Genomic DNA, 23,454 nt, shown 5'->3' with positions numbered 1-23,454 from the left:
TTGGAGCCCCGTTTATCGCGATCCAGGCAATGGTTTCGATGTGCTGCTATATTTTTTTCCTTTTATATTTTCTTATCATAACTTTGCATCGCCAGGCTGGCCTCCCATAATGGGTAAAAAAAAAAATTACCGACGATTACGTTACTTCCTAATGCGAAATTTGAGCGCAGCAAATAAGCTGTTTCACCTTTTCGATAGTGAGTCAACCCCAGCTGCGGAGTTGGTTTCAGGGACAACGCCGCCGATGCCGACACAAACAATATGATACCCTCGCTTCCGCAGCGCTAAGAACCAGGTCTAGCCGTGGGAAGGTGGTCACGTATTCGTCGACGTGCCGGGGCCTACGTGAAATAACCGGCGCGTCGGCAACTGAAGAGCACCCTATCCGCCACACAAGAACAGGGGGGGGGGGGACCCTTTCCTCCTCTTTCTGCATGGCGGCGACGGTGTTCTATGCAGTCACGTTATCTTGACTCTCTAGCGGCGTCAGCGGCATCCAGCGGTATCAGTCGGTCGTTATCAGTCGGTCGCTGCTAGCGCTGGGGGGGATGAAAGGGGGGCGGAGCTGGTTACGAGGCCGACGCCGACGACGACGCGAAACCCAGGAACGGACGTCAAAGAGCTGCGCTCTAAAAAGAGAGAATGAAATAACGTCTCATGCAGTCTCACATATTAATCATGGCATGCGCTCTACGACTTGGCGGGATCTTGCGAACTGATATTGTGGCAGGGCGTGTGTCCTCGTGCTCAGAACAGCGTAGCAGACGACGCTCTTCCTGCGTGCGCGTGCGCGAACTCTCGCCTTGTTAAACGCTTATCGCCGTTATAAGGCGCTGACCAGCAGTACGGTCGATCGACGCTCGTGCTATATTATTAAAAATCAGGGCGGCTGTACAATACTCCGTTCTCATCGTGGCAGGTGGCGTTTTGCTGCTTATACCTGCCACTGTTGTCACTTGGCGTGCTACTCCGACTACGCCGACAACGCTAGCCACACCGACCTCGACGACTACGAAGCCGAACCCAGGAACGGGCTCCTTATAGCTATATATGGAATATAGGAAAGGGTAGATTGTTAAATTCAGCTAAAGTACAAAGAAAGAAAGAATATTTGAAGTTGTTTGTGCCTCACCGTTATTAACAGGGCTTGTATTATGCACCATATAAAATAATTCACAATCAAAGATGACCTCCAGGTTTCAATCAGGAAATTTATTATATACATATCAGTGCTTCCTAAAACTAAGCGTTCAAAATCATTGTCACAATGTTTTAGGTCCCTTTTTACTGTCTTCAGTTTTATGAAAAGATGGGCAGATTGACTTTTTGAAGTAGCTATGAAAGACGCGTTTGCCTGCAGGGGGTCTAAGATGGTTAAAATTACGTGTAACTCACATAATATGGGCTGAATATCAGCCGCATATAGGGCCTGTGAGGGAGAGCACTTTTGTTCGTTTTTCTGGCGATTGTCATAATGTGAAATTTACACACAGTAGTCATTACTGCCGAGTGAAACAATAGAGAAAGTGTTAGACTTAGAAACTTTCTATTAATAAAGCATTTTTTATGAGAACAACTGAGGATTTCAACCTGCACGGCCAAAATAGCTTTTTCTAGGAAAGCGGCGCACGAAAAAATAGAATGGAAGGTAGAGAAACGACAAACACACATTTCCTACCAGCACACACTCTCGTCAGACAAAAATTGTCTTTTTTTATTTGGTCTCTTACTCATGCTTGTCTCTCTTACTCTGGTTGGTATCTCTTGCTCTTGTTTGTGAAAAATATCGGCTAGCAGCTATACGTCAGCAGCGTGATGCGCGTGAGCACTTTATCACGTCAACCGATTGCGCCGCCGGCGCGTAGAATCTGACATCGCCAATGAAACCTTGTTAGCGCTGTTATGAACATCACGGACATGACGCCAGCAGAGAGCGCTATGGGGATTGCAACAGTTGGCCTTGCTGTCGTTTGTAACTACTATGTCATGGTACGAAGGCTCCACCCCTCTAGTGAAGCTTTATAAGGCTGTGCATAGGATATCTGGCATCAACGACCTGCCCACAAAACGTCACCGGGTTGCCGGTGTCACCGTTTGTGAGGCAGCTCCGTTCACTCTGCTCTCCGCACCGCCATTGTGAAGGGAGGCTGTTTGTGTCAAGGTAAGAGTGGCAGGTGCCCCCGCTTTTTTTTTTTTTTGGAAAGTGCTCTTTGCCATCTATCTTCAAGTTTGAGTTGAAATGATGGGTAAAATACGTTCATACAGTGACAGGGCATATTACGTCGCGAATTTTCAAGAAAACCTTAATAATACCGGGAAGCTATAAGTGAAACAAATCAAGCGACTCTCACTTTCAGCGCGCACTGATTGCAATAGATTAACGCTCAAGCCGACACATTTTCCATCGGAAATGGTATCAAATTCATCATTTAGGAGCCGTTCTGCCACCTTTTGGCAAAGCAAAAAAAAAATGCTTCGAATGAGCTCTATTTGCTTTGAACTTGACAAAAAATGTAGCAAAACACACGAAAAGATTCACTGCTCATGAACCAGAAGTGACAGTTGGCTTCCAATAAACGTGGCTCATTAAAGTTTTCAAGAGGGATAAATAAGAATACTTACAGAAGATTTCTTAATAGCGACCCCCAACAACTATTTTCCACAAGCAGCCATTATTCTTGTTCTCAAGCTCTGCATGGAAATGTCTGCCAACATCGATCGCCACTTCGCCTTAAATACTAAGTATTTTAATTCCAACTGAACGTGCCTAAATCGTTTCTTTGCCGGTACGGGTTATAGTGCATTCTGAGTTTATTTGCTCGATCTGCTCATGATTGCACTGATACCTTTCTTTGCTTTGGGACCAAACGGTGCGACTTGCTTGAAAGTGTGTTAAAAGCCTGAGCGGATGAGGGAACAAATGCAAGGTAGTGATACCCGAGTCGAAATCAAGAAAAATACACGGGCTTGGTCAGGGCATGTAATGCGAAGGCAACATAGCCGATGGTCATTAAGGGTAACGGCCTGGATCCTAAGAGGAGGCAAGCAGAGCAGCTAGCGGCAGAAGGTTACGTGGGTGTATATGATTAGAAAAGTATACAACTGAAGAGAAAAGTATGCAACAGTTGTATCCTACCGGTACTCACCTATGGGGCAGAAACGTGGAGGCTAACAAAGAGGGTTCAGCTTAAGTTAAGAACAACGCAGGGAGCTATGGAAAGGAAAATGATAGGTGTAACGTTAAGCGATCGCAAGAGGGCGGAGTGGGTGAGGGAACAAACGCGGGTTAATGACACCTTAGTTGAAATCAAGAGGAAGGAATGGGCTTGGGCAGGGCATGTAATTCGAAGGCAAGATAACCGCTGGTCCTTAAGGGTAACGGAGTGGATTCCAAGAGAAAGCAAACGTAGCAGGGGACGGCAGAAAGTTAGGTGGGCGGATGAGATTAAGAAGTTTGCGGGGATACAGTGGCGGCAACTGACAAAGCACAGGGTTAGTTGGAGAGACATGGGAGAGGCCTTTGCCCTGCAGTGGGTGTAGTCAGGCTGATGATAATGATGGTGCTATGTTTAGGAAGTTTCGGCGGGAAGGTTCCCGCAAATGGTTGAGGACAAAGGTTGTTGAAACGAAATGGTAGAATCTTTTCTCTACAGTAGAGGTTGCTGGGGATGGACACATTGAACACAGGTGTCCATCTCCTTTTCAACTGCTCGAAGAAAGCGACTGTGGTGGTGACGTGAGGTGCGGTATAAATACACCTTACGTTAGGTTAGGCATCATGGAAATGCTTGACGAAATACGCTATATGACGTCGCCTGTTTGTCTGAACGGTTACGTTGGGGGTGTTTTACACAAATTATTTAATGTTTCATTTCAGTTGTGAGGACCTTAGGAGGGTGGGCGTCCTGCTTGACAGCGTGGTTCGCAAGTTTACTGAGGTTGCAAGGGTTCAGAGGCGCATCGTGCGTAAATTGCTTCAAAAGATTTTATAAAACGCTGCTATTATAAATGTGTACTTTTGGAAAACGAATGGTAGTGTGACTTCTAAAAAATCAAAGCATATACGATACGTTTTTTCTATGCTATAAGCACTACTTAGCACTCCTAATCTACCAAAAAATAAAACATGACTTTGAATCATTTTCTCGTTATTATTTGAATAGAGAAATCCCACATAACTTGCGCACAATTTCCTTGATTGCTTCTAGGCCTCGCACTAACTACGGAACCCAGACTACGGATCACCAAATAACAGTTTTATGCAACCAATATTCAACACTAATTGCTTGTGCCCAGGAGACTGTCACCATTCACCAATTTAAGAAGAAAATGAGCAATCTTTTGAACACCCCCGTGTGAAATTTTGTTATGCATACCTGCTGCATTCTTTTTTACACCTACTGTTCTGTACTGTTCTTTCTTGTTCTGTGCGAATGTGTTTTTATTTTCTACTCCAATTACTATCGCTTATTGTTGATGACTTCTTGAGTATTATTTTCTGCCTGATCAGTGTTTGTGTAATTGCTTATGTTGAATTCCTGTCCCACTGTGTTTTATGTACCACGGTTCTCACTGATATGTCACTCTGCACCATCTGCACCGACGTGTAAAGCGGGTGTTAGGCCTCGTCAGGAGACACTACAGTCTCCTTTAGCCTCTCCCCGCGGACACCATGTATTGTTGTCCGAAATAAATTGAATTGAATTGAATTGATATTTTCAGATAAGTTTATCTACTTAGCAGGAGGTGAATTAATTTCATCATCATCATCCGCAATACAGCCACTGCACAACAAAGTCCGCTCCACTATCTCTCCAAATGCGTTTTGCAGTGAACTCCGCGGCTGCATTATCCCTACAAACATCCTAATCTGAAACGTCTACGTGATTTTGTGTCACCCTATGTTACGCTTGGTGTGTCTTTGAATTCAGTGCTTTATTATTAACCTAAATTTTTTATCTCACCTTTGCCTTACATGCCCTGCAGGTGCCTATTTCTTCTTGATTTCGAAAAGGACGTAATTAATTCGTGATTCTTCCCTGACCCATACTCCTCTCTACACATCGCTTAATGTTAGACCTACCATTTTTCTTTCTATACGTCGCAGCCTCCATGTTTTCACACAGTAGAAGAGTACGTGAAAAGTATAGCCGCTTTATACTTTTTCACTTTCTTTATGCTTTCTGATTTTACTGCTGCTTTATGCTGGTAAACTACGGTCCCTGACCCTACAGTGCCTACCAAATGCAATCAAACTAATTTTACGCTTATTTCATGGTCGCATCCCAGATTTGTGGCCTCTACATGCATTAAGTAGACCCACTTCTTTACCACTTCAAACAGTTAGTAGCGTATTGTAATCTTCTGTTTGCTTCCAGGCAGCTGAACATTAGTTTTCTGGGAAAAAATTTTTAACTGTTCTTTCCTCCACATAATTTTAGACCCACTGCTTTGATACTCCTGTCTAGGGCCTCGATCACACTCTGCATTATGCGCCTTGAGTTACTTAGCATTGCGATGTCATCAGCGAATCAGATATCACCCAAAAATTATACATTTAAGGGGTAACTAATCACAATAATGATGTCTGAATGCCTCCTGTAAACAAGTGATGAATAGCAGTGAAGATATTGTCTCCTTGCCTGACGCCACCGCTTACAGAGATATTACTACCTCTCTATGAAGTATTTGGTGACAGTGCGACCGCTATACATATTTTGCAGCACTTTTATACATACCTCCTCTACACAATACTCCTGTAGGGTAAGCATGACCAGCAAGGATTCGACCTTGTTAAATAATTTATTGTAAACACTGTAGGCTGTATAGATAGTTTGCGTATATTCTACGCATTTACACATCGTTTATAGTGGATTAACCTTTACGAAGCAAGCCTGGTCCTTTGCTTCATTGAATTCTAAGGGTGCGATGATTGTATTGGCGATAGCCTCAACAAATACGTTGCCGCCAATTAATATTAAGCTGACTACTCTCTAATCTTTCAAGTCCCTTCCCTACCCCTTCTAACGGATGAAGGTCGTGTTAGCGTTCTGCCAAAACACAGGCATGGATGAGGTCATAAAACGTAGCATATACGAGGAGGTGGGGGGGGGGGGGGGTGGAGGGGGCGCACTTTTCATCACAATCTGCCCTCTGACCTTCAACGGCTTTGCTGTTACAGGGCCCTCAAAGCCTGCTTTGTCGCACTACACAAGAATTAGGCCTTGTTTCTTATCTTTCATTAATGAGGGCATGGCCAAAGCATCTGTAACGTTGCCTGTGTGATATCGTCCTGATTGATATGGCTACTGCATAGATTTGATTATAAATCCTCAGTTACGTACCATAACTTTTTGCGGTATAGTGTCCACGCTTATGCACACGACTTTCTCAAGCTAATTTCAGAGCTGTCTAAAGCTGTTTTCAGAAAATCAGTGATGGCGCCGACATGTGCAGTTATTGCTGGATAGATATGTCGGGCTATTTCGTGCGCAGAAAAAGCGGGTCGGTTTTAAAGGAGTGCTACCGCCGAGTGCTGCATGGCATTGTAATTTTTTTTTTACTTTTCAAACACATTGAAATGTTTAATAAAAGACATTTTATCAGAGTTTTTACTGTGAAAGAAATTTGAATGCTTTATATTAATTAGTACATATCGTTTATCAGTCAGTACTCTCATTTTTTTTCTAACGAGCGGTTTCAGATATGCGAGCACGTGTTTGCAGGATAGATTGTGCATAACTAGAATTGGTTTGAAGCTCTGAAATACAGCACAGGAAAGAAGCGCTCTGTCCTCAAAAGTGCATTTGTTCCTGTTCTTTTGGCGCGTAAAATGAATTCCGGGATAAGATATACCCACAGAATTTCAGATTTCTCCAGATAATGAAGCATAATGATGGTGTACAGCGTTGTCTCTAAACCTATTTCGTCTCTGTGTTTCTAAACTTTGTCTCTTAGCGGGTACATCCGATTTTTACGTATGCCTAGTGCGCTCTTCAGGATGTATACTGCAAAAGGCAATATTTAGGATCCAAGGCCATTAACCTACCGAAGCACATTCACTAGTATGGACACAAACATCGACTTACCAATGAGCCGCGGAAAAATGTACACGTTCTGATTGGTATTATGAACGTCTGATTTAGCAATAAGGAGCTCACCGGAAGGCGACTCACGCCAGCACTCTCGAGCAAGAGACTACGTTTCGATCATGCTATGGCGAAAGTTTATATTTGAATGTTGAGTTTAACGCTCTAAATGACGAATAAGCTACGACGGATACTGCAGAGCACGACTCCAGATTAATGTGGACCACCCGGTGTTCTTTCCGTGCGCTGATTTCGCAGAAGCACACGCCCATTTTTTTTTTTTTTACTCCATCTCTTTCCAAACACGGCCGTTGCAGCCGGAACGTAAAACGAGGCCTTGGGATGATCAGTCGAACGTCGAATCCCGAGTGCTACCGGCGGCGAATGTTGTTACAACCTTGTCAACGATATTAACGCGATGACATTTACGTTGTCGTCATGCATCTTCCGGTTTCTCCACAACCAAATTCCTAATTTTTCAAGAGATGTCCCGTGACATTATGACGTTATCACAACCTGCCCTGATGGGCCCCGCTTATTGTTCGACGCAGGTAACGGGAATTTGTGATGCCATCACAAACAGCCCATCGTGGCAGGCGGTAACCTGACGCACAACTGGTGAGCAAACTGCCGGCCACCGCGGCACGAGACAGGTGCCCTCCTAAATTTAGACAGTTGGCCGCATTCCAAAAGTTCGGCACGCGAAAGTTGCTCACATAATTTTGGAATTAAGAAGACCCTATAAAATGAAATCACATGGATAAGTGGGTGCATTAAGGCGCATTAGTAGACTAGATTAGTATAACTCCACATAATGATTTAGTAGAAAGTAACTCGACCAGTCTAAAAGTGGATGGATGACTCATGCAAAAAATATAACAGAATGGAACCCCTTCCAGCCGGAGTTCGGGGCAGAAAACACGTCAGAAGAATATTAGATACTCATTCTATACTCCGTTTCATACATAGCAGTCAACGCTGCCAAAAGTACGAAAATAGTCCGCTGCAAAAAAAAAAAAAAAAAAAAACAAGCAAATTGTATCCGCGTGGTTCGCGTCGTGGCTGAGTTGTACGAAGTGCGCGCTTGTGTGTTCATTTTAAAAGGCGCCTAGTTTCGACTCCCAGCTTGGCTGTTTCTTTTTCATTTATATTTAATATTCCTTAAAAGAATATTAGGTAGAAAGTCGAAGCTGTTAAATTCTAATGCCTACTTTGAAAAACACAGCCCTGTTTACTTGTTTCGAAGGGAAAAGGCAGTGTAGTGTTTTGGCAACGGACGTCATTGCGAAGTGCTGTTCTCAGGCGTTCAGTGACTTTTTTGCATGCGGCACACAATGAATCATTGATCGGGTGATGATAGAATTCAGTGCAGCGTCGATTATTCGGGGCAGCTTCAGCTAGCGGCTACTCGGCATTGATCGGTGTACTCAGCGGTTTTAAAATGAGCAGCGGAAGGTCTCCTCTTTGAGCCGTTTTCAAAAGGAAAGTTCCTTGAAGTGCTTCCGTTCGTAACAATGTTCTGTATTAGATGTCGGATTTGGTGCGTTAAGGGTGTGAGCTAGTGCGGCGAGATGGGGATTGTTGGGCCCTGAGCAGAGATTCCGCTGCTCAGGCCATCAAACTCAACAAGTGGTGTCGTATATTAGCGCACTTGCCGCTACAGTTGAATTGTTTTTGTGCGAAGCCGACGGCGTGGTTCCGTGGTTCATGAAGAGGGCGCACGAAGAGGTTGACGAAAGCAGACATTACCAGCCGGCCTAGCTGCGAAAACCTGATACAGGAGAAGCCGGAAAGAAACCAAAAACTAAGACACTCGGTATTGAAGAATATAAAAGAAAACTCAATATTTTTGCAAAAATAAAACACTTTTATCATTGTACTACAATATCGACCAACATTAAGTTTAAGTTCATTACGATTTTTCTTTTGACGCACTACATTACGATGCCGACGAGGAGCGCGAACAGGTGCCGCAGCCTTGGCTGCGTTGACTGATGTATGAAACGGAGTGTAGAGATTATAGCAGGCCACGTTAAGGCTATAGTATTTTGTTTTTTACGACTACTGTTACGAAGACATTTATTTTGCGGAGCCAGAAGTGACGTTACTCGAATCAAACAACACGTTATTGTGCGCTCATTGTATTTTCACGGTTGTAGTGCTCGAAAACGCCCGTTTCGAATTGTGTCCTTCTCTCGAGTAGACGTTTGAGAGGAAAGAGCGGATATCCTTGCGGCTTCTCTTATAAAAAGCCAAGAGCATGCGCAGTCAAGCTGCTAGCTTGTTTTGCGGAGCGGATGGGGCTAACAAGGAAAGCAGGCTCTTCCGTTGTTTACAATGTCTTTCTCCACAGATACGACAAAGAGGGGGCGTGTGAAGTTTGTTAGAGCTTTTGATAGTGTACCGGAAGTTTTTTCTCTTTTTTTCTCGGGACCCTGAAAGGGATCTTTTAAGGGGCACTTATTGAGTGGAGTGAAGGTTTGCTCTCTCTTTTGCTTCTCGACTGAGCAAGCAATTAATTACTACCAATATATAAAGGCCGATTGTACGCCTGTATTCTAGCTTTTGAAGAGGAATCCTTGGAAAGAAAAGTGTTCGGCTCCCATAAAAAAGATCCGAATATAAGTAAGTTCTTCCCGCGGTGATGTTGAAAATGCATGGACTTTTCTATCCAGGTCCAAGATCGATATGGCCCGTGTGGAATTATTGACGCTTCTTTTGGTGGTCCTTAGAATTTCAGCGGGGCGCTGCACTGCGCAAGGTGAGGCATTAAGCTTTCGGTGTTTCTACCATAAATTAGCGTATTATAATACGCAGTAGATATTACTGCAAAACAAAAGGCAAATATTCTCTCTAAGACATTAGTAAATGTCTCACTGAACAAGAAAAGTGGACATTCTATTTGAGGAGTACGTGGGATGGGCATTCGAATCGGATTTCGCGCTGCAAAGTTGAAAGGCATTCTGTTTTTAGATCATATGTGGGTAGTCCAGGAATGCTTTCTAGTCGAATTTCGTCAAATCCGCTCGCTTTTTTTAAATTGAGCTCATTGTCCGTTCCCACTGACACTTCTGTATCGTCTAAATCGCATGTATTTTTATGGCAGCAGCAACCTGGTGATATATCGAAGGGACTACACTTAGCAATCTTCTGGTGAGGCCTAGTTCTTTAGGTGCAATAGCTGCTAAAGTGACTCTGAGATAGTGACTCTGCGGTACCGGTAGCATTGGACTTTTGTTAGTGTGTTTGATTACAACGAGTAAGGGCAACTAAGGTTGGATAGGTATTGGTGTGTTTGATTGCAACGAATAACGGTAAATAAGGTTGGATAGTTTTCGAGTAAGCTACATGTATGGCCATTTTGAGATGTTCCAGCTGCTACATTTCTTAATCTGAGTTCCACCGTTAATTTATGTTGAAGTCTTTTTGGAGCGATGGTTGGTCCCGGTTTGTAGCAGTGAGGCGGCAAAAGACGCAGATATCTGCGAAAAGACGAGTAGTTCACTAAAAACCAGAGAGAAGATCATTAATGACGATAAAGAAAAAGGGGGGCTAAGAATAGGCGCTTGGGGGACACCGCAAATTACTTTTGTACTCCCTCAAGAAACATTTTCAATTACTCTGCACTAGAACGATCTGTTAGAAAAGAGCGCAGTGATGCGAAAATGAGAGGATCGATAGATAATCCTGAATGTTTGCTGATGAGAAGGTGATAATGAGCGTTATGAAAAGCCTTAAAAAATGTAAGAAAATAATGTCCGTTTGGAATTAAGAATCCAGATTGAAGTGAAGGTCAGTAGTCAGTTCCTGAGAAAGCCTTATTCTTCTACAAAATTCGCAAAGCTCACACTTATTTTTAACAGCCAAATATGTTTACGCTGCTATCGCTGACGCATTAAGAATCTAGAGTGCAAATATCTGGTCATGTAACAGAGCAGACGCTTACTATTCGATCACGTGACCCACGACAGACACGTGATCGTGCGCCTGTCGCTGCTGATGGTAGTGCACATTGGCACAAAGTGTGGCGGCCTTAGCTATTTACTGCTGTTTTAACTATTATTAAGGAAGGACCGGAGCACAGCGGCACCTTTCACTGAGTCTACCACGTTGAAGACAATGGGGCAAACACCTCGCAATTTTTGCCCTCTGTGCTGTCAGTCACACGCCTCAGGGCCACTAATGGAGTCAAAAGGACACTGAAGTTCATTTCTTTCATTGTTGCCACTATTATTTACTTCCTTGACACGTATTTTGGGAGGAACAAATGTTGTAATTCCCCATTGCTAACCCTTTTCCACAGAATGTGACTTCTCGGGTATCGACCTAGGCGAAGCAGTGGAAAAGGTTCTGGCAAGGTTGCCGAAATCTTTCCATGCCGGAAATCAGGACTTCAGACCCATTTTCCCGGGCTTTGAACTTGCTGGTGTCAACGTGACTGGTATGAACCGAATTAGGCGATACGGACCTCTGATTCCGTATTGTATGAAAGGAAAGCGCATGCTTCAAGTCGACCTCGTTAGCATTGACGTTCCGAGATTCATCGTTCCCTGGCGGTGGTGCTCCGGACAAGAGGGCATTTTCACTCTCCGCGCCAACCTATTGCGCTTCACGGCACAATTTGGCGTTAACAGCGTGGGTGTCCCCGGCGAAAACGTGACACTGGCCAACGTAGGCCCCACGGTGCCAGTTTACGCATACGACGTTCGCCTCTATGTGCATGGTTTTGGAAAAATCAACGCCATCGTAAATGAAGTGCTCACCAAGTTCCCTCCACCGCATCTGTTGGTCGAGTTGATCTTCCCTTATTTTAACCATGCTCTGCAAATGGCACTCGAGTGAGACTACGCTGGAAGCCGGCATACGGTGATGGCTTATGTGAAGAGGACGCTCGTCGCCATTTCGAGGATGCGATGTGTCATACATTTGCAATGCTATGAGCACTATGGATTCCATATAACTCGTCAAAAAGGAATAAAAGCCTCATACTCCAAACGCATCTCATCAGTGCTTCTATTACGGCAGTATAAGACGCCATTATTGCACAGCGCTATACTGCCTCGACGAATGCACCTTTAGAAATTTTTGTTCAATATGTTCGGATCCCACATAATGAAACTGCGCTCCAGAAAGACAGATAGACATAAAGTACCGCATGGTAGGGTGCGAAGCTAGTATGGCATCGTACGGTACGGAAGCCTACATTAAGTTACGACACCGTAGTGCACGGTAAGTGTGCCATGGTATGTGGGGTTAAACCTCTCAACGCTGCTCATGGACTGCACAGGTTCAGATACAAGCAATGTGCTTGTAGTCTTTAGTTTTGGAGAGTTTAACGACCGCAAGCAATTCGGGCTATGAGGGACGCCGTAGTGAAGGGTTACGGAAATTACAACCATAAGGGGTTCTTTAACGTGCACCGACCTCGCACAGCACATGGGCCTCTAGAATTTCGCCTACATCGAAATCCGACGGCCACGGCTCGGATCGAACCCGCGTCTTTCGGCTCAGTAGCCGTGCACCACAACCCCTGAGCCACCACGGCAGCTCAAATACAAGCACTACATGTTACCAAAAATGCATCAGAGTTCAATTATAATATGACGTACCTTCAAAAATTGCACTTGTAGATGCTAAACGTTGCGTTTATCTGCTGTACAAATCCATTCTAGCGATGGCCAATAAAAGCCCGAATACTACATCGTTCCTATCTCATTTTCTGTCTTGGGCTTTTTCTCGTCTTCATCATCTGACTCTTAGAAGGCTCTCTGCGCAACATAAATAACATATTCCAGCTCTCGGGCCGATGTGTGCGTTTTAAAGTCATGTTTAGCCTTCGATAAAATCTATGTGTACGCTGCTCTCTGCAATAAAGAGTTGCCGCTTATTCGGGACGCGCGGCCGAGGACTGCGTGCATTCTGCTCGAAGACTGCCCAGCGCACTTGTTTCTATCCCCGCCTCCGTGTCATTCAGTGCTTTGTGAGCGACAGTGAGCCCCAATCAATGGTTTCTTTTGAAAGCCTTATCGCTGCCTCCCTGACTGACGGACCGCCGTCACCCATTACGTCACAATATAGGAGCGAAATGCAGGCATAATTATCTTATTCTTTGAAGATTTTGGCGAGCCTTTGAGAGAAAAGGCTGACATAAGAAGTGAGCGCATCTGCGTGAAATTGCAAATTCGCCAGTATGGAATCCTGTACATGCTGCGCTGACAGGCGAGGGATGAAGGAGAGACGACACACACAAGGCGCTGTACTCCCTCGTCTGTCAGCGCTGCATGTACAGGATGTCAAATCAACTTGCCCAGCAACACATCCTGCGCCAGTATGGAGTCTGAGGCCCCTATTGAAGCTTCCAACTTTGGGGGAAGTTTCCAGAGGAATAACAAACTATGTTGCGACCAAAATTCTGGGTAGGTTTTGGCTGCACGAGTTTCGACTGACACTAAACACCATTAGCAGCCTGCATAGCCCATGCGGCTGCCTAGCTCTGGAGACTGGAGCATGGGCGGTAGCTTGAGGGGCATGTGGAATATGTTGTGCAACGCCAGATCTCACAAAGTCATAACATCTGAATCGAGCATCATCGCGTAAACCATATGCGTCAGCTTTCGCAGCTGTTTTTCATTATAAGTGTGTCGTGAATAGGTTTTGTCCCCTGATGTCTCAAGGGTATGTATATTCCTTTTTAGATGACGTATGACTATGACGCCGGTAAAACTTTAGCCGAAGTTTTGTGCGTTGCAATTGCGGTTGCTGTCGATGTATTTAACACAAATTTGTGAGATGGACGACCTGTTTTGTTAGCGACCAAAACAAAAACGAAACAAAAAGAAGGTGATTTTACGCAGCGTGTAAGGGGATATTTAAGTAGGAAAAGCAGCCCCTGTCTTCAGTGATCTCTGAGTAGAGGTGATTTTCAGCGGAAAGTAAACGACAACTTCAATATCTAAGTGGCGAATGAAGCTTTTACGCGACATCTTAGAAGCCTCGCCACAGCAGAAAGCCGGCGGCGGTTGTCCGGCATTGTCCAGAAAAATCATGATTGGCGGGTGGTCCGTGACGCTGCAGTGACGTCACCACAGCGGAGACATGCCATTGACTCAGACTTGACGTAACCAGATCAGAGAATGGACATTGCCTGGGTTTCACAAGGCTGACCTGTCACTTCCGCCAAAGGTTTCAATAGCCTCGAATGCTATCGCATTGCGAAAAGCATTTCGGTGTCCATGTTGAGATTTCCCATAATAAAACCGAAGTGAAAACATCGAGGTCAAAGTTGCTCCGTTTAGGAGAATCCCTCATTGTTGAGCAAACTTGGAGCTAGATCGTAATTACTCACTCGTATCAACCCAATCAGAGCAATGGGCTGGCCCAGTCCTCAGTTTTCAGATGTCGAACATTTTTCTTCTCCTTGCTTTAATCTCGCTTATTAAACAACAAGCCTTATTGTTTCATGGAGACGAGTACTATACATGGCATTGTTTTCTGACCAACAGCGCTGTAATATCTAAGCAGCCCAAACCAAAATGCAGGGATAGGTTAGGCTTCTCAAGTAATTAGTTGAAGTAGCGGGGAAGTCCAGCATTTTTTATACAAAATGTGTCTGAACATTTTGTCCCACGGTCCAAAATGCGATCGTTTAGCACGGTGGTGTAAACACACTTTATGAAGTAGCGATTATAGACGCGTTTGGTTACAGGGTGTTCGAAATGTATAAATTTTGTTGAACAAATATTATTAGTCTCATATCAGCTGAATATGGAGCAGGTGCCGGACAGTGCTTTCACTCGCATTAATGCTGACTGTCACGTCATAATGCCAGATTTTCTGCTGGCAGTCATTTCTGCTCAATGGAAGACTAGGGGAGCTGTAAGGCCTACAAACTTTCCTTTCGCTTACACATATCTTATGAGAACATCGTAGTACATCTACTTCTATAGCCAAAATAGTTCTATATAGGTGATTGGCGCGCGAAAGAACCGGACAAAAGGTAGAGAAAAGACAAACACACACATGCACTGCCAGCACGAACATGCCTTCATAGACAAAAATTGGCTGCTTTGTATTCGGTATTATTCATCTCTTACTGTTGTTTATCCAAAACGTCGACGAGCATCTATGAACATTTATGTCACCAGCGGGATACGCGTGAACACTTTATGACGTGAATCTCTTGCGCCGCCGCCGCATGGACTCTGACATGGCCAATGGAAGTTTCTTAGCGCTCCTAAGATCATCGTGGGCATGGCGGCAGCACAGAAGTTTACCAGGATTGCCCCAGTTGGCCGTATACCTCTAACGGCCCCGTCATAGTGTGAAAGCTCCACTCTTCTAGTGAAGATTTATAAGGCAGCGCAAAGGGCGTCTAGCGTCCACACGCTCTGGAAAAAGCGCCACCGTGTTCCTGATATCAAGGTTTGTGACTTGGTACGTGTCGCACTGGTCTCTGCTCAGTCATTGTGGAGAGAGGCTGCTTGTGTTAAGGTAAGAGAGGCAGGTAGTCCAGCTTTAGACCTTATTGCGCACGTGCAATCTATTTTGTAAAGAGTGTTCTTTTTGCATCTGTGTCCGGATGAAGCATACGCTTCATCCATATGGGACCCTGGACAGGTCTCACTGGCACAGGTTCTGGAAACTGTCCAGAATCGTGCAACTAGATTCATTTTAGGCAATTACCATCGTACATCTAGCGTCACCCAAATGAAAAGGTCTTTAAAACTCCTGCCCCTAGCTACCCGCCGTAAGCACTTCCGCATCTGCCTATTCCATAAGATTTTCTACTCCAATTTTCAACTTCGCTTTCGATGGATTCAACCGGCACCGTTCATTTCTCACCGTCGTGATCATCAACACAAGGTCACGGTGCCTCATTGTAACGCAGTGACATGTGCGCAATCATTTTTTTACGCTAACCTCTAAAGAATGGAATTCCCTACCCGCATCATTAACTAGCATCCTTGATTCAACTCAATTGAGAAGAATACTTACCACTCTGATTACATAATGATCGCTTTTGTATTTTATTGTAGTGTTGTGTTCTCCACCTACTAGCATTGTTCTTAAACTATTTTATTAATCTGTTCCGAGTTAATTTTGCTCACTTCTTTTTATCTTGCCTCAGTTGTTCTATAGTTTTGTATGAATTGTGCTTTGTTTATTTTTCTTGTTATCAACTGCCCTTCCCCTCTGAAATGTACTATGTACCCTGAGGGTATCACAAATAAATAAATTAACAAATAAATAAATAAATAAAAAAGGAGCAAAGTGTAATCATGCAATGATGCAGCCCATAACGTGACGACTTTCCTCAACGCCTTGCGAGTAGAGAGAAGCTATAAGTGGAGCCAATGAAACCTCTCGTTTTTAGGATGGAATCTGAGCGCGAAATGATTGTCCAAATAGAACGCCTTGGTTACCTACCATAAACCTTCGCTGCATGGCTTAGACTTTTCCGCGGGCGACTTTTCAAGATAATTTCAGAAGCATCTGAACCTATTGCAAAGAAATTAGTGATGGCGTCGATATTTTCACTCCTTGCTCGGTAGATATGTATGGCTTCTTCGTGCGTAGAAAAAAATATTGATCTCTTTTCAAAACACACAAAAGAAAAGGATGGAGGTCGCAAAGTTCTGCGGTGCTTTCAACTGGTGCTGTCTCATGGTGTAGGTTTCTTTTCTCACTCGCGTTTAAATGTTCTATGAAGGGTACAATAGCTGAGTTTTAATGCGGGAACAGGTTCGGATGACAAAGAAAGCCTTTAATGAAACGTAATTTCTTTTGCACATTATGGCTTAACTTATGTGAGTGTGTAAGTTTACGCCGTGGTTTAAAAGCTTAACTTTGTCGCCCATTTCTCCTTTAGTTCCTGAAAAAGAGGTTTCAGATATACCCTCAGATTTTCACCCTTCTCCCGATAATGGAACAGAGTTAGTGTCTGCAGTGCTAGTATCTGATTGTTGTCCGTAAGGAAATTGAAATCCTTGTCCCTTAGCAGGTACATCTGATTTTTACGTATGCCTAGTGTTCCCTATAGGATAGGATGTCCAAATAAATATGCAACCTACAAGCGCACTTTTAGTAGAAAAGAAACAAAACGGACTTAGCAATGATCAGAGCCAAACGCATGACTTCTCATTGGCGTTATTGGAGTCAGACTTCGCAGTGAGCTTTCCGAAAGGCAACTCACACCGTGGCTCTCGCACGATGGACTCCATGCCGATTTTTGTCCTTATCATGCTTTGCCAAAAGGTCATATTCGAGTGTTGAGTGTAACGGCTCGAAACAACCGATAAGCTAGGACGCGCGCTGTAAAGCAGGGCTCCAGATTAATTTAGAACGCCTGGTGTTGATTTCGTGGGCTGATATCAGAAAGAACACTCACATTTTTGTACTCAACCCCCTTAAACATACGCTGTTGCTGCCCAGACATCAGCCGTCGAATGCCAAAGCCAGTGTGCTACTCAAGTGAATGTTGCTGCGACCTCATCAACGACGCTAATTCGACAGCATTTAGGTTGTCGTCAGCTAGGTTCGGGTTCTTCGAGAACCAAATATCTAATTTCGCGAGAGAGGTAACATGACTTGTGACGTCATCAAAACCTGCCCACCGTGGCATATGGCAGGTGAGCCTCTAAAATATCATAGTTTGCCCATCCCCAAAAATTCCACACGAACGCAGAAATTTTAGAATCAGGCACATCCGAGAGAGTGGCTTTAAGTTAATTAGTGGATGGATGGACTAAGGTGGATTGGTGGATCGGTTTATTATAATCTCAGATGATCATCCAATGAAACGTAATCAAGCATTCCAAAAGGTGATGACTCCTCCATGCAATATAAGAGTAATGGAAACGGTGGTTCGAAACAGGATTTTGGCGGGGAAATCACATAAAGAACATTATAGACTCATTCAAGACAGCATAAAAGGCAGCGTAATCTCTACCACATCTTCTTCTTTAAGGGTCATGTAACGAAAACCACTAGTTTTTCCATGTGCAGCCATAAAATGTACGAATCAAATAACACCTTCTTGCACGAGCACGAGCATGCTCGATGCAAAATGTGCCCATCTATAAAAAAAATTTCAGAAGAGGTCGGATATCTTAGCGGCTTATCTTATAACTTCCGAACAGCTAGCGCAATTAAGCTGCTCGCTTGTTTCGCGGAGCGGATGCGGCGGCTAACTTCCTGAGAAAAGATCCTGTTGCTCGGGAGTACAGCGGAAGCGCTCTATTTCGTTCTTTAAAATTGTTGTTACCCTGATCCACACGCACGACCACAAAAGGGCGTCTGTAGCTTGTTAGAGCATTTGATAGCGCACCGGATGCCTTTTTCTGGGCACCCTGCAGTATGCGTTGCTATGAGCCGTTCTTATTGAGTGAAGCGAAAGTTGCCACTTATCGGCTCGGAAATCAATTACTGACTCGCTATAAATAAAGGCGCATTGTGACCATTTATTCTAGCATTTGGAGAGCATTCTTTAAAAAGCACAGTTGAGTGTTCATTTTCCAGATAAAGACCAGAATATACGTGAGTTCTTCGCGGGAATGATGTTGGAAACGCATGTACATCTCTTTGCAGGTCCAAGGTCACCATGGCACGTGTGGAAGTGTTGGCTGCTCTTTTCTTGGCGCTTGGAATTTCAACAGGTCGCTGTACAACACAGAGTAAGGGATCAAGTTTACCTTACCCACCTTAAAAGTAGCGTATAATAACACAGAGTAGAAAGAGTGATACGAAACACAGGGCAAATATTCTGTCTCAGGCATTACTAAACGTTTTATAGAACCGGAAAAGTGGATATTCTCTTTCAGGAGAATAAAGGAAGGGCATTCGATTCACATTTTTCGCTGCGAAGCTTGAGAGCAGTTTGTTTTTTGATCATTCGTTGGTAGTCCAAGAACACTGCATGGTGAAATGTCATCAAATCAACTGGCCTTTTAAAGTTAACGTCATGTTTATTGGCACTGCCACTTCTGTCTCGTCTAAATTTTTATGACAGCCATCGCGGGGTAATGTATCCCAGATCCGTATAACATACTTCTCGGCATGGAGAGGCCCAACCACGCATGCGGCGCACGGCAGCTTAGTTGCTGGCCTCTGTCTGAGCACCGTGTAGATAGGCTCCAGCCAGTAGTCATCACCGCCGGTCACGTGACTGCATTGATAGTCCGATAACTAAGTTACTGATGGTTACACACGCTCTGAGTGCCATTATGGCAATCACCATCGACCAAGGGCCCGATCGGCGAACTGAAGTGTGCGGTCTTCCTCCCCAGTCATCCTTACGCTCGTCACCCTTTTGGCCATATTTAATTCTCAGGGCCCTCATTGGGTCCTGCTATCAGCTCCTGGCCTTTATGCCCTCCATCGCACGAGGGGCGCCCATTTAACTTTCGAGACCGAGACGAAGGAAGAAGCCGTGTGCTCTCCCATGAGGCTATCGGAAATAAGAGGCGTCTACATCGCAGGCGCACCCAATTACCGCGGAGCGGCAGCTGCCGAGAGAAGAAAGCTCCCGCGTACTCAAGCGTCTCCTCTGTAACAGAGTAAAGTAACAGAGGAATCCACCGATTGACCCCTCCCCCCCTGTTGTCAAGAATGAGTGCCATATATGTCGTACTCCTCGCCACTCGAAGACGCTTCGGTCCTCTGATCAGGCTGATAATCCTGATCGTGAAGAATCTTTTTTGTCAGTCATAAAATTCGCGGATTGGCTGCAGGGGATTGGCTTCTCTAAAGTGGCTACATCCCATTGACTAGAAGAAACTGATGTTACCAGACCGAATATTTCCTATTGGTCGGGGGAAGGTACGTCACCAAACAAAAATAACGTCTCTTCCGCTATACACATTGACAGCGCCTACTGCTATCGGATTGCCAACGCAAAATGTAATTAGGTGCCGCTTTAAATTGTATGCGGTCTGATAGGGTTAATATTGAGCCTCGATGGAGTGTTGCCTTAGCGTCCTCCGAAATGCACACAGTTTGAGTTATTTTTCGCACCGAAAGCAGTTTACGGCTCCCATCCTGACGGATTTACAGCGTAAAGCGCCAACATCTGGTTACGTAATAGCGGACACGGAGACATGCGGAGACGTGATTAGCGCCAGACACATAACCGCTCTCGTTGCGACCACTTAAAGCCCATATTGGCCCAACGTAATCTTGTCTTAGGGCTTTACTTCTCCTCTACATTGTTAACAAGAAAGGAACGCAAAAAAAACAGCACAATTGAGTGCGTTTAGCACTTTGCATACCGCAGTGTAAACTGTTCTCATGTTTTAACATCTGCGGCGTCATTCATACACCTAAAACGTATTTATAGGTGAGCTGAAGTTGACTGCCTAATTCATTGCCTCCCATATTGCCAATAATATTCTGCACTTATTTGCGATATCATTCAGGTTATCGTCCTGCAAAACCGTCTGGCTTCTCCGTGACGAAATTCTTTGATTGGTCTACAGGGCCATGACGTCACCACAGCCATGAAATTTTGCAAATCTGTCCACTCGGTTGACCTTAGGTTTCTGAGAACTACCTTCCCATGGACTAGTTTCCATTGCATTATCGTATGGAATTATAGTAACTCAACTCACTTTTCCACCTTAATTTACCAACTAATCCACAGTCCACATTAACAGACTCACTAGTGCACGTTATTCCGCCTACTAATCCACCCTCAACAACCCAATAATCCTCACTAGTTCACCTTAATCCATTTTTGGAGATGGGTCTGATTCGAGAATTTTGGGGCTGCTCTGGGCTAACTGGGGGTGGGCCAACTTGCAAATGCTATCACATTTTCTTACAAAAAGAATGTGCTTAAGAAAGCATCAATTTTTTATCGTGCTTTAGGGGCGAAGAAACTTTCTAATCTGACATTTCCATTCACTTTTACAGACTGTGACTTCTCGGGTATCAACGTAGATGAAGCGCTTGAAAAGGTTCTGGCAAAGTTGCCGGAATATTTCCATGCCGGAGATCAGGATTTCAGAACAGTTTTCCCTGGCTTTGAAGTCGCTGGTCTCAACGTGACTGGTATGAACCAAATTAGGCAATACGGACCTCTGATTCCGTACTGTATAAAAGGAAACCACCTGCTGCAAGTCGACCTCATCACCATTGGGGCTCCGAGATTCAACGTTCCCTGGCGGTGGTGCACCGGACAAGAGGGCAGCTTCTCATTCCGCTTCGAACTTCTCCGCTTCACAGCACAATTTCTCATTAATAACGGGGGCGTACCTGGTGAAGACCCGACGCTGATCATGCAAGGTCACAATACGCCAGTTTACGCATACAATGCTCACCTCTTCGTGCGCGGTTTTGGAAAAATGGATGCCGTGGTGAATGAGGTGCTCACCAAGTTCATTCCACCTCATCTCTTTGTCGAGGTGTTCTTCCCTTATTTTAACCTTGCTCTGCGAAGGGCTTTCGAGTGAGTTTACGCTTGAAGCCGGCATACAGTGATGGCTTATGTGAAAAGGACACTCGTAGCCATTTCCGAGTGGTGCCGTGTCTCCTACATTTTATAATGGCACGAGTTCTAGAAGTTTGAAGAACTGGTCTGAAAGAAATAAAAGCTTCATACCGCAAACCCATCTCGTCAGTACGTCCATTCCAGCACACATAACATGCCTTCATTGCGTAGTGCTATATCGTCTCAAATAATGCACATTTAAAAAAGAGCATGGAGGATTTTTCTCTCTTTTGTCCCAAGATCATAGTGACTGTTTATTTCAGGCAACACGAACCGAGGCGCCTCTTTTTAATCGTGCCGTTAATAGTGCACTGGATGAGGTGAGTCTGCAACATTTTTATCGGGACTCTTACGACTGCACAATTCCCAGTTGAGGCAAGTGATTTCGGCACCTCGCTCTTTTACTTTCTCAGCTAGTAGCATACGACTCGTGTCTGATATACACTCTTTCCACGGCTCTAGTAAGGCATTCTTAAAAGGCAGCGCTGATAGGCGCAACTTCGCAACCAGAATCGAACTTGAATTCTCCTTTGAATTCCAGTAAACTTTGAAGAATGTGCAAAGTGGCCAGAAATGTAACGGCCAGAATCCCTTATACTGTCTATTTTTTTTTCGCCTGTTTTCTTAGGTGAGAGAAACACTGATCTTTATACTGCACTTTGACGTCCATAACTAAAGCAACAGGCACAGCCGTGCCGTTATATGTCGCCAATTTCACATTGGCTTGTCTTAAACCGGCATTAAGGAAGTGTTGCGTCCACTCGACTTGCGACATTATTGAGACAGCTGCTCCTGCATCAATTTCCATAAGAAAATCTTTGCCGTTTATCGTAACCACAATAACAATAGCAGGTGCACCAGCTTCTTGGGTAGTGTGACACAAAGTCTGTAGCTCAGTACTGGTATTATCCGGCTCTACAGAGTGCACTCCTTTAGTTCTGCACTTTTTTGCAACGTGTGGCAACTCACGGGTGAGAGTTGACCTCCACATCGGTGACATGGAGCGTTCGTCCCTTGTGACGTCTTCCGAACTGGACTCTCTCTGCCTCTTTCCTTGACAGAGGGTTCTCTGTTATCAGCTTTACGCTGCTTCCCTGCGTCTCGTGTTCAGTAGACTTCGGTGCTGTCCGACGAAGCTGTTCTGTTGCTCGGCGATTTCAGCATGTCTTTGGTGCCCTGGCTTGCCGCTTCCACACTACACGCTCGGTCCCATGTTATCTCATAGTCAGGAAGGGCTAGCAGTCGGCACCGCGTGGCTTCGGAACGCAATCCCGCGGCGAACCGATCCCGCAGAGCTTCGTTCAGGAACGTGCCGAACTCGCAGGCTGAAGCTAGTCTCTTCAATTCGACAATGATGTCCGCGATGGTCTCATGGGTTTCTTGCCTGCACTGGTTGAACCGATAGCGTTCGTTCAAAGTGAGCGTTTGGGAGTATAGTGGTTCTTTAGAGTACTTACCACTTACTTGAATTAAGAGTTAGCAGGCGTCGCCGGCAACAACAAGCTCCGGAGCGTGGCATAGGATATTTCGCCAATAGCCGTTAAGAAAACTTCCAGTTTCTTGTCATCCTAGATGTCGCTGGCAGCAGCGAATAATTCGTAGTGTTCCAGGTACACTTCGATGTTGCCACTTTCCGGCTGGAACTGCAGTAGCTTCCCGAAACTTGCAGTCATTCTGGTTTCTTGGCTGTCCTTACGAATCCCGTCCTCGCCGCCACTTCTAACCAGACGCCGAGTAACCATACGCCGGCCAGAGAACGGGACGCTTTATTACGAGGTGCACACTAGCAGCTTCGATTCAAAGACTACGGTGTATTTATTTATTTATTTATTTCATAAATACTGCCGACTGCCCTTTGGCGGTCAAGGCAGGAGTGCACAA

At 44.8% G+C, this 23,454-nt stretch overlaps 1 protein-coding gene across 4 annotated transcripts; it reads left to right on the top strand.

Moving 5' to 3' along the window:
* Positions 1–1,985: 1,985 nt before the first annotated feature.
* LOC149331337 (uncharacterized) lies at positions 1,986–21,690 on the top strand. Of its 4 annotated transcripts, none has more exons than XM_089556463.1 (3): positions 1,986–2,161; positions 9,764–9,849; positions 11,392–12,083. In XM_089556463.1, exons 2-3 carry the CDS (start codon positions 9,777–9,779, stop codon positions 11,928–11,930), a joined length of 612 nt encoding a protein of 203 aa, XP_089412589.1. In that variant the 5' UTR covers positions 1,986–2,161; positions 9,764–9,776; the 3' UTR covers positions 11,931–12,083. The 4 variants fall into 4 exon arrangements, with proteins under 4 accessions (XP_089412589.1, XP_089412587.1, XP_089412590.1 ...); XM_089556461.1 differs by lacking the exons at positions 9,764–9,849; positions 11,392–12,083 and adding exons at positions 18,675–18,760; positions 20,997–21,690 and having other exon boundaries at positions 2,033–2,161; XM_089556464.1 differs by lacking the exon at positions 1,986–2,161 and adding an exon at positions 9,618–9,713.
* Positions 21,691–23,454: the final 1,764 nt, after the last annotated feature.

The sequence above is a fragment of the Amblyomma mixtum genome, chromosome 8, assembly GCF_055824585.1.
Source record: "Amblyomma mixtum isolate Tamu chromosome 8, ASM5582458v1, whole genome shotgun sequence".
Taxonomy (NCBI): Eukaryota; Metazoa; Arthropoda; class Arachnida; order Ixodida; family Ixodidae; genus Amblyomma; species Amblyomma mixtum.
This window is presented reverse-complemented; position numbering and strand designations above follow the sequence as displayed.

What these genes read in the sequence shown, in the direction of transcription:
- LOC149331337 (XM_089556461.1), top strand. Translation starts at nt 18,688, where the DNA reads ATGGCACGTGTGGAAGTGTTGGCTGCTCTTTTCTTGGCGCTTGGAATT. An exon ending in AGGTCGCTGTACAACACAGA is followed by an intron (nt 18,761 to 20,996) that starts GTAAGGGATCAA and finishes TCACTTTTACAG; the next exon opens with ACTGTGACTTCTCGGGTATC.